This window comes from Aotus nancymaae, unplaced genomic scaffold, assembly GCF_030222135.1.
Source record: "Aotus nancymaae isolate 86718 unplaced genomic scaffold, 86718_ANA_hifiasm-v0.15.2.pri h1tg000057l, whole genome shotgun sequence".
NCBI lineage: Eukaryota > Metazoa > Chordata > Mammalia > Primates > Aotidae > Aotus > Aotus nancymaae.
The window spans coordinates 59,630,799-59,646,788 of record NW_026988471.1 but is presented as its reverse complement, the minus strand read 5'-3'; the positions used below and the strand labels follow the sequence as shown (position 1 = coordinate 59,646,788).

General features: G+C 42.0%; 1 protein-coding gene and 1 long non-coding RNA gene across 4 annotated transcripts in view; one reads left to right on the top strand and one right to left on the bottom strand.

Moving 5' to 3' along the window:
- Positions 1 to 1,022, bottom strand: part of REL (REL proto-oncogene, NF-kB subunit) — a 47,568-nt gene extending 46,546 nt beyond the window's left edge. The window contains exon 1 of the mRNA XM_012477259.2: positions 828 to 1,022. Coding sequence (XP_012332682.1) covers positions 828 to 837 — 10 coding nt within the window. The 5' untranslated portion in view covers positions 838 to 1,022. The remainder of the gene's footprint in view (positions 1 to 827) is intronic.
- A 336-nt stretch (positions 1,023 to 1,358) lies between these two features.
- Positions 1,359 to 15,990, top strand: part of LOC105734422 (uncharacterized) — an 82,959-nt gene continuing 68,327 nt past the window's right edge. For all 3 annotated transcript variants that reach the window (XR_010337939.1, XR_001111507.2, XR_010337938.1), the window contains exons 1-2: positions 1,359 to 1,452; positions 2,075 to 2,211. This is a non-coding gene — a long non-coding RNA (uncharacterized LOC105734422). The remainder of the gene's footprint in view (positions 1,453 to 2,074; positions 2,212 to 15,990) is intronic.

Sequence of the window (15,990 nt, the reverse complement as noted above, 5' to 3'; positions counted from 1 at the left end):
GAAACCTTGTGCTTTATCTCACAATAAAAACCACCCTTTTTTTTTTCTTTTAAATACAGAGTCTCGCTCGGTCTCCCAGGTTTTAGTGCAGGGCCGCGATCTCGGCTCACTGCAACCACCACCTCCCGGGTTCTAGCGATTCTCCTGCCTCAGCCTCCCGAATAACTGGGATTACAGGCGTGCGCTACCACTACCGGCTAATTTTTGTATTTTTAGTAGAGACGGGGTTTCACCATGTTGCCCAGGGTGGTCTCGAACTCCCGACCTCAGGTGAGCAGCCCGCCTCGGCCTCCCAAAGTGCTGAGTTTACAGACGTGAGCCACCGCGTCTGGCCCACAGTTGGTCGAAGCAACATTAACACTTAAAATACCACGGATGATTTTTAAAGCCGCGCCACATTTTGTACAACTGTCAGTACAAGGGGGATCACCTCTTCGCATTTGATGAAATTAAACTAAAAAGGGGGAGAGAGCTTGCCTGAGGTCTGAAGGTTCCTCATTCCTGTTCTAAAACATAAAACCACCACTTCACTACATATCCATTTTTAAATATGAGAACTCATCGTACTCTTTTAGTTCGATTATGACTTCCCTAATCCTAAAATCAAGTCGTTGGGAATTTCTAAGGTTCCTGCTATGACAACAGGATCAAATTACAGAGCGTGGCTTGGATTTCGCACGCAAACCCTGAAGCAGGTAACTTTTTAAAAAGCTGACAATTTTACCATGTAAGATTTCAAAGACAGAACGCGCCCCAGCCAAAACTAAGCTCCCTAAACTCACAGCGGCAGGGCCCCCAGAAGAGCTTCTTCCCCCGGGAACACTCACCGGAGGCCATGGCTCCGCTCCCCGCGCCTTGCCGCAGGCAGCTCCCAGAGTCCCGGCCCGAGGCGGCCGCAGTCAGTCAGTCAGTCAGGAGGCCAAGGGATCTCTGCCGGCGGGGCCCCCAGTGCCCCGACCACCCCAGGGTCCTCCTCCTCCTTCCCGCCCTCGGCTGGGTTTGAGGCTCACACCTTCCCACCCCCTGAATTCTTGCGCTCCGGGTCGCCCAGTGTCGCCTGTCCACCTTGCGGGAGCCAGGGGCAGGGGGCGGAGCGGGACGAGAACCGATTGCCAGCCTGGCCGAGAGGCGGGCAACCTGGCGGGAGGGGAATTTCCCGCGGCTGACGTATACCCGGCGCGGCCGCCTTCACCCGGAGGCGTGGGGCGGGGCGTCCTCGCGGCCAGCGCCCCGCCCCCGCGCACGCTCTCTGCCCGCCCCCAGCACCCCGCCCCCGCGCACGCTGTCTCCCCGCCCCCCCGCCGACGCCCCCGGAGCGGCGGTGGCCTCGGGAGGGGGTCGAGGCAGCGGGAACCTTGGGGACTTCGGGAGCGCAGGGAACGGCAGGAGCTGGGAGGTGACGGCTCGCGGCGTGAGAAGGCCGCCGGCTCCTGAGAAATCCCCCTCCTCCAGGTTGTTCTTCCGAGTGTGGTTTAAAGTTCAGGAGCGGGCGGAAGGGTGCGGGTGACGTAGAGAGGGCCGGCCGCCCGGGAGCCTTTGGGGGCGCGTCGGGCGGCCAAGTGGGGCTGACCCTGCCGGCTGGGGAGGGCGACGGCCGGGGTTTTCGAGAGGTGGTTCCCCCTCTTCCCGATTTCGCACATGCAAATCTCCACCCCCGCGCCGGTGCGCGGGACTGTGGAGGGGGAAGTGCGGCAGCAGCGGGGCCTGTCTTCTTCTATAATTCCTGCATTTGCATACGGGGACCTACCCCACCCCCCGGCTGATTTTTTTTTTTCGTCTATCTAAATTGCGAGGGCACTGTGAACTTACGTATTTTACCTACTGAAACCCGTTTAAACTCAAAAAGTCTGCACTTCGAGTTGGTTGTCTCATTACGCAGTGTACTCAAGTTTAGTGAAGTGGACACTTTATTCCGAGATTTCACATAGATACCAAGAAAAGGGGAAATGGAGCAAACATTTAGTGCCATTAAAGGACCTAGGATAACTTCGTTACGTTCATTTGAATAGTACCTGCTATAGGTCAGATAATTTATATACCTTATCTATGACATTGATTATTCCTAATTTTATAGCTGAAGAATTCGGGGTTCAGAGAATTACTTCAACATACAGTACTTCAGAATGCTGGTAAAAGAAAAGGCACAGTTAAAAGCCAGGGTTGTCTGACTCCAAAGTTCCGTGCCCTTGCCGCTATCCTTTACTGCTTAAAGTAAGTACGGAGAGGGAATGGGGAATATCAGCCTGACATACAAGTGCCCTAAACTGGAGGATCCAGGTGGGGAAATAATTTAAAATATCCTGCCAACCCCAAACTATTCTTTCCATGAAATGCACAATGTACAACAAAAGAATGAGACAGTTTTATTGGATGTGTGCTAAAACATGTTGTGATGCACATCACAGGCAGTCCACTGAAGAGAGTTCAAAGACCAAAAAAAATCTCACCCTTTCATATGGTCAGGCACAATCCATTACATACCTGTTAATTGTCTTTATTCAATGGAAAACAATGGGAAGTTTTATCTTGGAGCCAAGAGTGAAGACTTAAACCCTCCTAGAGACAGAGACATGGAGCACCATCCTTGATGTTCACAGTTCCGAGAGATGGCTCCAAGGCCCCCAGGAAAGACCTTCTGAGGATGTAAAACTAGCAAGAGGCTTAGGAAAACATTTACAATTTCAATTCTCCGAAGGAGAGGAATATTCTGAGGAGGTGACATTTGAGCTGAGTCCTCAGTATAAGAAAAAGGCATTTACAGGGAGATTGAGGGAAAGAACATTCCAGCTGGGGGAACAGCAGGCAGCAGGTCCTGGAGATAGGAAAGAGCATAGTCAAGAATTGTCCCTCATCCTCATGACCTTCCAATGTCTCACAAACATTCACATGTAGTTGAAACACCTATTACAATAATGTATGCCTAGAACACAACTCCCTTTCATATGTAAATAGAAAATATTTTGGTATAGTTTTAATATACGCTATATTTCCCAGGAATGCAAATACTGTATAAATTGAGGGCAGACTGTTTTATTCAAAAATGTTTTAAAAGTTGGAAAATTGCAACTCTGATAGCTTATCAATACAACACAGTGTGCCAGGTGTGGTGGCTCACACCTATAATCCCAGCACTTTGGGAGGCCAAGGTGGGTGGATTACGTGAGGTAAGGAGTTCAAGACCAGCCTGGGCAACATGGTGAAAACCCGTCTCTACTAAAAATACAAAAATTAGCTGGGCGTGATGGCATGCGCCTGTAATCCCAGCTACTTGAGAGACTGAGGCAGGAAAATCACTAGAACCCGGGAGGCAGAGGTTGCAGTGAGCCGAGATCTCACCGTTGCACTCTCTGGCCTGGGCGACAGATCCAGACTTGTCTCGGGGAAGGGGAATACAACACAGTAGTATCAGGCTGCATTTGCAGCACATGCATTCACACTGATTCTAGGTACAGGTGTAAACATGTATCTGCCCACTTCATTATGTCTTTTTTTGTTTTGGTTTTTGAGACAGTCTCACTCTGTCACCAAGGCTGGAATCCACTGGCATGAACACAGCTCACTGCATCCTCCATCTCCCAGGCTGTAGCTATCCTCCTTCCTCAGCCTCTCAAATAGCTGGGACTACACCTCGCCCATTTAGATGGGGTCTTGCTATGTTGTCCAGGCTGGTCTTGAACTCCTGGGCAACATAGCGATCCCCCTACCTCAGCCTCCCAAAGTGTTGGGATTATAGGCTTGAGTTGCATCTGGGCTCATTATGTCTTTTAATGTGGTTATGCCCAAATATTTACATGCTGAAGATGATATTGTTTTCCTATAAATTGCTTTCTTTTTCTTAATATTGCTCTTAGAACATTATTCGTTTGAAAATATTTATGTAACCCCGGGCGTGGTGGCTCACACCTGTAATCTCAGCACTTTGGGAAGCCGAGGTGGGTGGATCACGAGGTCAGGAGTTCGAGACCAGCCTGGCCAAGATGGTGAAACCCCGTCTCTACTAAAAATACAAAAATTAGCCGGGTGTGGTGGCGTGTGCCTGTAATCCCAGCTACTTGGGAGGCTGAGGCAGGAGAATCGCTTGAACCCAGGAAGTAGAGGTTGCAGCGAGCTGAGATCACACCACTGCACTCCAGCCTAGGAAACAGAGTGAGACTCCGTCTCAAAAAAAAAAAGAAAATATTCATGTAAGGTAGATTACGAATTTCACTTCAAGCTACTAAAGGGGATGTTACAAATACATGTTATAAAACAGTGGGCACTGATCTGAAAAGGCAGAAAACCATTACTCTTGGTACTAAAGAACTTACCTTAAACATATGAAAATAATCTTTTTAATGATGCAGCAGTCGAAAAGTCAAAATCCTCCAGGAAACAAATAAATCTGATTAGCAAATGGATGTGTTCTCGGTCTGTGATCTCAGAATATGAAAAAGTAAGAGTGAGGGGTCAGAAGTGAAATTGCTCCACAAGAGATTTTTTTTTGTTGAAAAAACAAGACACCCATCATAAAACTTAATGGATACAGTTACAACAGTTTCAGAATAAAATCAAACGTTGTGGTCACTATAGGCTCGTAGAACTGGAACAAACATAATGTTCTTTTGTCAGACTTAAGCTTTCCCAGGCAGGAACTAAAGGTGGCTGAAGTCGTCATTCTAGGAACGTGCTAGTATTTGTTTAGGAGTCTTAGTTTGGGTTGTGGATAAAATAATTTGTGCTCAGAATCTGCAGTAGTTACAGGCCAAGGCTCAGGCCTAGTGGAGAACAGGGCTCAGAAAAGCCTCATTAGAGTATCATCAAGGAGAGAGTCTTTGTAACCCACCATCCAGATTAAGATGCAGAATGCTTCCAGCCACTCAGAAGGCTGCCTCAGGGCTCCTTCTAGTCAATATCTACCCCTAAAAGGCCCCAGATATTCTGGCCTCCTTGACAATAATTAGTTGTATCTGTTTTTGAACTTGATATAAATGGATTCATACAGTGTATACTTGTTTAAGTATGACTTTCTCACTTAACACTATGTTTATGTGTCATGTCCATACTGTGTGACAATAGTACATTCTTTTTCATTACTGGGGAGAAATCCATTTGTATGAATATAGCATATTTTATTTATCCATTCTACTGTTGATGAATATTTGAGTTGTGTCCAGTTTGGGGATTATTAGAATAAAAGTGCCTTAAACATTGTTGTTCATTTTTTGGTGGATATAAGCATTTATTTCTCTTGGTATACACCCGAGAGTAGTACTCTGGATCATATGGTAAATACATGTTAGTTTTAGTAGACACTGTCAGGTTTCCAAGGTTGTTGTACCAAATTATACTCCCACAAAAAAACTGAAGATAATTCAATTTGTTTCACTAACACTTGGTATTGTCCTTTTAATTTTAGCCATTCTGATGGAGGTGTAACAATACCTCCTTGTGGTTTTTATATACATTTCCCTGATAACTAGAGATGTTGAACACCTTTTTACAGGTTTAATAGTCATTTGGCTATCCTCCTTTGCAGAGTAACTCTTTGAGTCTTTTGCCCATTAAAAAAAAATTGGATTATCTTTTTCTTATTTATTTGTAGACATTCTTTATATATTCTGGATATGCGTATACCAGTTGGATTTTTTGAGAAGCAGGTGCCAATATGAAATTAGCAGTGCAAGAGATTTATTGGGGGTAACATATATGAAAGATAAAAGGGAAAGAAAAAAGTTACAGATAGGGAAAAATCTTAAGATGCTGGTCTGACACTGGTAGAAAGAAAGGGGGAAGGAAGGTTAGTTTGGTAGAAGAGAATGGGATAGGAGTACATCTCTGAGGAAGTCTCAGTCAATCCAGTGGGGAGCTCTAACACTGTTAAAAGAGATAGTGAGCCCTTATATTACCTCTGTGCTTATAATTGGCTAAGTGGCCCCAAGGAAATTTATGGCCTTGGCTTGAAAGCTGAGGCAGATCCTCTGTAGAAGGGAGATCTGAGCAGAGCACCTTTATGGATGCCACAGGATTGTTATCAAATATATGCTTTTCAAGTGTCCTCTCCTAGTATGTGGCTTGCCCTTTCATTATCTTGGTAAAGATTTTTAACTTAATGTTAATTAAGTCCAATTTATTTTCTTTGATAGTGTTTTTTGTGTAATGTTAGAGAACTCTTCCTGGACTGAGGTTATGAAAGTATTTTCCTATGTTTTCTTCTATAAGTTTTATAATAGTAATGTTTAACAGAGGCTCTGAGAAACATCTGCTGAATTCTCTCTGTCCCACAACTAAAGGCCCTGGCTTTGCACACACACACAGACCTGGATTTGAATCTTAGCTTGGCCTAGATTGTTAACTGTAAGACTCTGGGCAAGTCCCTTAGCCTCTCTGTGCCTGTTTGCTTATCTGTAAAATAGGAGTAGTAATATGGCATCTACCTCACAGGCTTCTTCTGAGGAGTAAATGAAATCACTAATACAAAGTGCCTGACACAGGGAAAGCACTTAAAAAATGTTGGCAGGTTTTGTTTACATTGTGTTAAAAAAAATGTTGGCAGGTTTTTTTCCTGTTTTATTATTAAAAATTTTGTGGGGCCGGGCGTGATGGCTGACGCCTATAATTCCAGCACTTTGGGAGGCCGAGGCAGGTGGATCACGAGGTCAAGAGATCAAGACCATCCTGGTCAACGTGGTGAAACTCCGTCTCTACTAAAAATACAAAAATTAGCTGGGCATGGTGGCGCATGCCTGTAGTCCCAGCTACTCAGGAGGCTAAGGCAGGAGAATTGCTTGAACCCAGGAGGCGGAGGTTTCGGTGAGCCGAGATCACGCCATTGCACTCCAGCCTGGGTAACAAGAGCGAAACTCCGTCTCAAAAAAAAAAAAAAAAAAAAAATCTGTGGCCAGGCATGGTGGCTGATGCCTATAATCCCAGTATTTTGGAAGGCCAAGGTGGGAGGATCACTTGAGCCAGGAATTCAAAACCAGCCTGGGCAACAAATTGAGACCCCCATCTCTACAAAAGATTTTTTATTTTTTAATTAGCTAGGTATGGTGGCACACGCCTGTGGTCCCAACTACTTGAGAGGCTGAGGAAGGAGGGTTGCTTTGAGCCAGTAGGTCAAGGCTACAGTGAGCCATGATCCTGGCACTGCATTCCAGCCTGGGCAACAGTGTGACCCATCTCAAAAAATAAAATAAAATTCAGATATACAGCCAAGCTGAAAGAATTTTGCTGGGAATATATGTATATCCACTTACTAGATTCCACCATTAACATTTTATTGCACTTGCCCTATCACCTGTTTATTTTTTATTCCTCTGTCCATTCATTCATCTATCTGGTTTTTAAAAATGTGTTTCAAAATAAGTTGCAGACAATGGTTCTCTTCCCTCTGAATATGTCAGCATGTATAACAATGATTCTTACACTTCTCTAATAACCAGAATGATTGTATCTGTTGTATTCAATGGGGTTCTCCCTCAGATAATTCTAGATAAATGGCCAAATTTCCTCTCTTTGATACCTCCTTTGTCTGAGCTACCTGTCTTCCATTATGTAGTTTATGTAGATACTTTACATCAATTTAAGCCAAACCGTTCTCTTACAAAAAAAATTAAACCTTATCGAGAGTACGCCCTAGTCCCAATTAGCATACTATACTGTGTCACTGTTACTATATTAGCTAAGTCACTGCCCAACTCTCTGTAGTCAGGAGGTGTCCTTCCACTATTAAGGACAAATAGCTGCAACAGCTGAGCTCAACCACTATGAGTGGATTTTAGCTGTGCTGTTGGCCAAACCCCACTCCTACTCTCCTGTTTACTTACTGCACTAGTATTGTTTTGAGATCTCTGAAATTCACTTACATGATTTATAAGGTTGTAAAAGACAAAACTACAGGCAAAAAAACACCCCATCAAGAATGAGAGCCAGGTGTGGTGGCTCACCTGTATAATCCCAGCGCTTTGTGACTTGAGACCAGGAGTTGGAGACTGGCCTGGGCAGCATAGTGAGACTCCATCTGTAGAAAAAATAACAACTTAGCCAGGTGTGGGGATGTGCACCTGTAATATTAGCTACTCGAGAGGCTGAGATGGGAGGATCACTTGAACCCAGGGGTTTGAGGCTGCAGTGAGCTATGAACACACCACTGCACTCCAGCCTGGGTAACAGAGCAAGACCCTGTCTCTTAAAAAAAAAATTCATAGTTTGGCATGTGGCAGCATATCCAGATCCTGTTGTCAGTTTTACCTGCTCTCCCTCCTCTCTAACAGAAGTTCACGTGCTGCCGTTTTTAAAGGAAACTTTAGGGGAAAGGGATAGTCCCTAAAGTAAAAACTATATCTCTGAGGAAACCTGCCTCACTCACCTATTTTCATTTAAGGAAGTGAAACATAAGATTAATGAACACTCAGAGAAATGAAATCTTAGTACATAAAAACTCCAAAAAGTATTCATAAAATATCCATTCTTAAAAATTTTCTCGGCTGGGCGCAGCAGCTCACACTCATAATCTCGACACTGGGAGGCTGAGGCAGGAGGATTGCTTGAGTCCAGGATTTCAAAAACAGCCTGGGCAACATAGTGAGACCCTGTCTCTATTTAAAAAAAAACAAAAACAAAAAAACTTCTCTTTTTTAAATCTTTTGTTTATATTGTGTAGGCCTTATACTGTGGTTACTAGTTTTGCGTATAGAGCACTGCTTGGAAGTGTGACACAGTGTACTGACTTGGGTTTCTGATGTGTCATAACCATGAGATCCAGTGATTACTTGTTCAGATTTAAATTAACATATTTCAGAACAGGTAATAAAGTCATCATCACCTTCAAGTCATATGGTGCCTCTTTTATGTCTCAACAGAAGAGATTTCAATTTTAAAGTTGGAAAGAACCCTATAGATCATTTGGTTCATCTCCCTCGTTTTACACATGAGGAAAATGAGGCACGGAAAGTTTAAGTACCTTGCCCATGTTCATTAGCTAGTTAATTGCTGAGTTGAGACTTGAAACCAGACCTCCAGACTCTTTGTTTCTTTTTCACTATGTCACATCACATTTCAAAATATGAGCTAAGATGTAAAGCAATATAAGAATATTTGTTAGCTAACTGGCAGCCATAATCTTAATAATAAAAATGCAAATGTATGAAGGTTTAGCGTTCACAAGCCCCGTATCTTACTCCCAGTTCTTTTTTCCAAAATTCTGTTCTGTACCTGTGTGGGAAAAGTAAAAATCAAAGCATTTACTTCTTTAATTAAAGGCATTGACTGTGTCCTGTTCATCTTTTATCCCCTAGAGTGGCTAGTACAGTGCCTAGAGCATTGTAGATGCTTATTAAATGTCAGATAAAATATAAATGATTACACATTGAATCACTGCAGTATTGAAATGAGTGACAGTGTATCACCACTGGGCATTAGATATCATTAAGAAAAAAAAGCCACAAGGCTCAACTCCTGCCCAAAGTGATAACTGTGCCTGCAGAGAGGTATGATAGAGATTATATTAAGACAGGTATCAAAATTATGGATTAATGTCATGAAAGTAAGCAAGCTGGGCCAGCCAGTTACTAAGTTCACATATATATATATATTTATATATATTTTACTTATTTATTTTTAGATTGAGGTGGGATCTCACTATGTTGTCCAGGGCTGGTTTCAAACTCCTGGGATCAAGTAGTCCTCCTACCTCAGCCTCCCATAGTGCTGGGATTATAGGCATGAGCCACTGCTCCTGGACCTAAATTCTTTAATAACATTCAAAGTCTTTAATTTTTTTACTAAAATATGTTTTTTTTAAAATTACAACCTAAAAAAAATACACAAATAAAACATTAAAGAAAGGCTGGGCATGGTGGCTCACACCTGTAATCCTAGCACTTTGGGAGACCATAGGGGCAGGATCAGTTGAGGCCAGGAGTTCAAGACCAGCCTGGGTAACATAGTGAAACCCTGTCTCTGTAAAACAAAACAAATAAAACAAAATTAGAAAGATTGGAGAAAAGAAGAAAACTCACTTACAGTTCTACCTCTCTAATACAGATTTCACCTACGTGCATGTGTGGGTATGAGTGTATGTGTTGTCTTCTAGAGCTTTTCTACATGCAGGCTTTGGTTTATTTCTTCGCTATTACTTGATCATGGTAAACAATTAAAGCAGAGAAAATGAAAGTCAAGTAAAATGACCAACCCCTGTACAAAAAATAACCAAGAGTAATGATTTGGAGTATATCCTTGTGTAACTTTTATTGTATATTTTATAATTACATATCATATATACATAAACTTTGGTAGCCTGGATTTTTTTTATATACACTTGCCATAGATTGTTTTTTTAGGAGACCAACTGTCACCCTGCAGTGGCACAGTCATGGCTCACTATTGCTTCGAATTCCTGGGCTCAAGTGATTCTCCTGCTTCAGTGTCATGAGTAGCTGAGATTACAGGTGCAAGCCACCACACCTGGCTAATTTTAAAACTTTTTCTGTAGAGATGGGTTCTCTCTATGTTTCCAGGCTGGTCTCAGACTCCTGGGTTCAAGCAGTCTTCCTGCCTTGGCCTTCTAGAGTGCTGAGATTACAGGCGTGAGCCATCGCGCCCGACCTGGATTTTATACTAAGCACTATAAGGAAGGAGGTTGTCTAGAGAAGAGAGATCCTAGGAAACTGGGAATGGTTACAAGGCTTGTAGGTCCTAATCAGCTTAAAGAACAGATTTTGTGTAACCAGGGAGTGGAAAAATAGGAAATTATAAGCAGGAGGTTGGACTTTCTAAGTTACTACATAAAAAACCAGGCTTGTATTTAGGTATCTAACACCACTGAGGTTGAAGACAAGCATAACTTTCATGTAATAATATTTATAGCAAACTATCAGAAACTCTAATGAGATTTAAAATATATTCTAATTTTGGATATTCCAGATGAAATGTTTTCATTTTCATAGTAAATATATACATCTTTATTTTTACCTAGTGTTTAATTAAAAGTGATAGATCAGGCTGGGCATGGTGGCTCACACCTGTAATCCCAGCACTTTGGGAGGCTGAGGCAGGCAGATCACTTGAAGTCAGGAATTTAAGACCAGCCTGGCCAGCCTGGTGAAACTCTATCTCTACCAAAAATATAAAAAATTCACCAGTGTGGTGACGCATGCCTGTAATCCCAGCTACTCGGGAGGTTGAGGCAGTGTAATCGCTTGAACTCAGGAGGCAGAGGTTGCAGTGAGCCAAGATTACACCACTGCACTTCAGCTTTTTAGCCTGGGTGACAGAGCGAGACTCCATCTCAAAAAGAAAAAAAAAGAAATAGATCGGTATTATAAATCATAAACGTATACTTTCCTATTACTGGGTATATTTTGAATATATTTTTTGCCTTAGATGTTTGAAACAATTTTGGTCACATTACTTATTTTTTTTTTTGAGACAGAGTCTCACTCGTCATCCAGGCAGGAGTGCAGTGGCATGATCTCAGCTTATTGCAACCTCTGCCTCCTGGGTTTAAGTGATTCTCATACCTCAGCCTCCCGAATAGCTGGGACTACAGGAAAGTGCCATCATGCCTGGCTAATTTTTGTATTTTTAGTAGAGACGGGGTTTCACCACGTTGACCAGGCTGGTCTCAAACTCTTGACCTCAGGTGATGCACCTGCCTTGGCCTTTTAAAGTGCTAGGATGCCGTGTGCAGCCTGGAATAGGTTTTTGCTGTGGTTTGAATGTGTCCCTCAAAATTCATGTGTTGGAAACCTAATTCCCAATGTGATAATATTAAGGGGTGGGGTCTTTAAGAGATGATTAAGTCATAAGGGTGGTGCCCTCATGGATGGGATTAGGGCCCTTATAAAAGGACTCAAGGTTGAGGGAGCAGCTCTTTTTGCTGTTACCCTTCTGCTGTGTGATGACACACCAAGAAGGTCCTTGCAAGATGCCAGCACCTTGATCTTGGACTTTCCAGCCTCCAGAACTGTAAGAAAATTAATTTCTGTTCTTTATAAATTACTCAGTCTCCAGTATTCTGTTATAGCAGCTCAAACGAACTGAAATAGTTTTGTTTGTTTGTTTTTTCCACTCATAAAAAGGACACCCAGGAATTCACTAGACTTTGCCGTGTCTGCATGTGACAAGTAAACCATAGAAACCATTTTAAAACCATGAGTTAAAAATAAATCTACCATGGGCTGAACAGTGGCTCACGCTTGTAATTTCAGCATTTTGGGAGGCCAAGGCAGGTGGATCACTTGAACCCAGGAGTTCAAGACCAACTGGTCAACATGGCAAAACGCTCTTTCTACTAAAAATACAAAAATTAGCCAGATGTGGTGGTATGTGCCTGTAATCCCAGCTATTCAGGAGGCTGGGGCACATGGATCTCTTGAACCTGGGAGGTGGAGGTTGCAGTGAGCCAAGATTACACCACTGCACACTAGCCTGGGTGACAGAGTGAGACTCTGTCTCAAAAAAGAAAAAATTAATAAAGCCACCATGCTGAAGATGTTAGAGCAGAAAGAGCTAGAAGGAATATGAGTTTTTGGTGACGTGATTAGCTGCTGAATTGGAACCATCTTGCCTCAGACTCGTCATATGAAGTAATAAATATTCCCTTATGGTTTAAACCAGTGGAGGTTCCTGTTATTTGCAACCCAAAATGAGAGAAATTGAACTATCCCTGAAAAAGAGACTCCTAGCCAGGCCTGTAATCACTTGGAAATAAGAGTTTGGGGGTAGATGTTTAGCGGTGGCCCAGAGCAATTCACTAACTGGCTGAAGTCTGAGCTCCTGAAAAATGGTCTCCACTAAAATATGTATTTCCTTAAACTGAGCATTTAATTCTATCAATCTTAAGACATAGTACTTTAATTTTCACTTCTTGTATTATACTTAACAGTTACTGTATGTATACTGTTGCTCAAGGCCACTGGCATATTCAGAAATAGAACACAGTGCCTAGGTCAAAATGGAAGTTTACAACTTTAATGAAGCCCTTTAACAGAGTACAGGAAATCAAAGTCAACCAAACAGGAAGTAGGCAGATAGGCAGAGCAGAACAGAGCAGCCGGAAATATTTGTGCCTGGCACAAGAATTGGTCTATATACAGAACACATGAAACAAACAAAATATTTAGAGCTGAAATCTTTAAATTTGTAAACACTTAAAGGGGATCATTTAAAGAAGAAAGAGAAGAAAAACAAGGAAGTAAATGGAAGACAGAAATGTCTTTTGCCAGAGTAATTATTGCGTAAACCAAAGAATGTCTTCTGCACAGCTTGTAGCAGTTTTAAAACATTATTTAATTAATTTATTTTCAAGGCAGGGCATTGCTCTATCTCCCAGGCAGGAGAGCAGTGGTGCAATCACCACTCCCTGGAGCCTCCACCTCCCCGGCTCAAGCAATCCTCCCACCTTAGTCCCCCAAATAGTTGGGACCACATTAGGTGCATGGCACCATGCCTAGCTAATTTTAGTTTTAAAGCATGTCTGCAAATTCCTTGATCTTCCCCCCACGAAGAGATGAACTTTATGGCTCTCTCTTTGAATTTGGGCCAAACATTAGTGACTAGTTGACCAGTAGGGTATGGCAGAAATGATGCTCTGTGACCTTCTGGACTTTTGTCAAAAAAGGTGGTGCAGATTCTCGCTCATTCTCTGGACTCTGCATTAAAGCCTTGAGCCACCGTCTAAGAAACATTACTACCCTGAGGCCACTATGCTTTGAGGAAGCACAAACTAACTCATGTAAACGATCACATGGAGAGGCCCTGACATCCCAAGCTCTCCCGATGCCTGCTCTTCCATCTCCTGTTACTACATGGGAGATGCTAAGCCAGAACCACCCAGTGGAGCTCTTCCTGAATTCCTGACTCACTGAAACCATGAGATAATAAAATGATTGTTGTTGTTTTAAGCCACTAAGCTTTGGGTGGTTTGTTATGCAGCAGTAGATAACCGGAACAATAGATGAGGTGATTTAAATGCTATGGCTCTTTAACAAGTAAGGAAAGAACTCAAGGACCCATTAAAAGTCATTATAACTAATTACTATGACTAGCAAGATGAAGTGGTAGCTTCCAGTCAGAGGACCTGTTAGCAATAATAAAAGCAAGTCAATATTGGTGAGGCCAAGCGTGGTTTAAAAGAAAATCTTGATTCTGAAAGAACACTTTAGTTAAAACGAAATATTTAAATATTATGCCATATTTCTCAAGGGCAATTTGTACAGGCAATTTTTTTTACCACTTTTTCTTCCCATTTCAGAGATCCATATTATCTATAAGCTATAACAAATATATGGGGCTGATTCCTGACATATCGTAAGTCAGCAACTCAAAAAGCTACAAGCTGGGAGATTGAGGACTCTGGTGCACTGGTACCACTTTCTTGGCCTTAGGATATTCAATAATTTAACATTTTGTAAGGGAAATGTAGCCAGTGGGACCCTATCTGTGGGATAAATTTCAGGATGGAAAAGATAGGATGCAGAGGTGTCAAAGACTGCTAAGGCTCATATTTACAGTATTGATTCTTGTTTTAAAGTATTAAAAGGAAATAAATAAAAATTAAGATCAATTAAAGCACATACAGAAAAGTAACAGGGAAAATGTATATGAAATATCCAGAATAGGCAAATCCATAAAGACAGAAAGTAGATGAGTGATTGCCTGGGCCCAGGGGCACATGGGGTCTGATTACTAAGGGATTTCTTTATGGGGTGCTGAAAATGTTCTAAACCTAACTGTAATGATGGCTGTAAAACAGAATTACTAAAACCCATTAAATTATGTACTTTAAATGGATGAATTGCATGGTGTGTGAATTATATCTCAATAAAGCTGTTATTAAAAAAACAGGAAAATTATGGAAAATTATATAAGATGAAAACAGATTTAAGAAATAGATCCTTTTTATCATAATAAAAATGTTTTTACTGATGGTTAGAAATTCCCTGGCTAAATGAGTAGGTCACACTGAGATTCCCCTAGAGAAGAGTTCAGCAAACTTTTTCTCTAATAGACCACATAGAAAATATTTTACAGCCTGTGCAACATAGCAAGACCCCATCTCTACAAAAGAAACTTAAAAGTTAGCTGGGTATGGTAGCCTTTGCTTGTAGTCCTATCTACTTGAGAGGCTGAGGTGGGAGGATTCCTTGAACCCAGGAATTGGAGGTTATAGTAAGCTATAATCAGTGCCACTTCACTCCAGCCTGGGCAACAGAGACTCTGTCTCTATTTCTTTTTTTGTCTCTATTTTTTAAAAAAGAAAATATTTAGGATTTATGTGTGTATTAGTCCATTCTCACACTGCTAATAAAGACATACCCGAGACTGGGTAATTTATAAAGGAAAGAGGTTTAATTGACTCACAATTCAGCATGGCTGGAGAGGCTCAGGAAACTTAAATGGCAGAAGGGGAAGCAAATACATTCTTCTTCACATGGTGTCAGGAAGCAGAAGTGCTGAGCAAAGGGGGAAAAGCCCCTTATAAAACGATCAGATCTGTGAGAACTCACTATCAGAATATCCTGAGGCCAACTGCCCCCATAATTCAATTACCTCCCACTGGGTCTCTCCACAACATGTGGGGATTATGGGAACTACAGTTCAAGAAGAGATTTGGGTGGGACACAGGCATACCATATCAGTGGGCCAAGAGGCAAAGTTGTGGATATTATGTAGGTACTCATATAACAAGAAAAGACAAACGTCTGCTTTTACTTGATGAAATTAAAAATGTAAAATAATTGAGTACAATTTTTCGTAATAGAAGTCTAATGAGAAGATAGATTCCTTTTTGGGGGATAACATTTTGCATTAATTGATGTTCAAAGTTAGTGTTTCCTACCATCAAATTGACTGCAAATGTTATTCTGAAAAAAATAATTCCTACCTCATGGGTCATACAAAATCAGGCAGTGGGCTGGATATGGCCCATGGACTGTAGTTTGCCAACCTATGCTCTAGAGGAATAAATTCCTAAAGGTTGATATATTCATTTCTTAGGGCTTCTGTAAC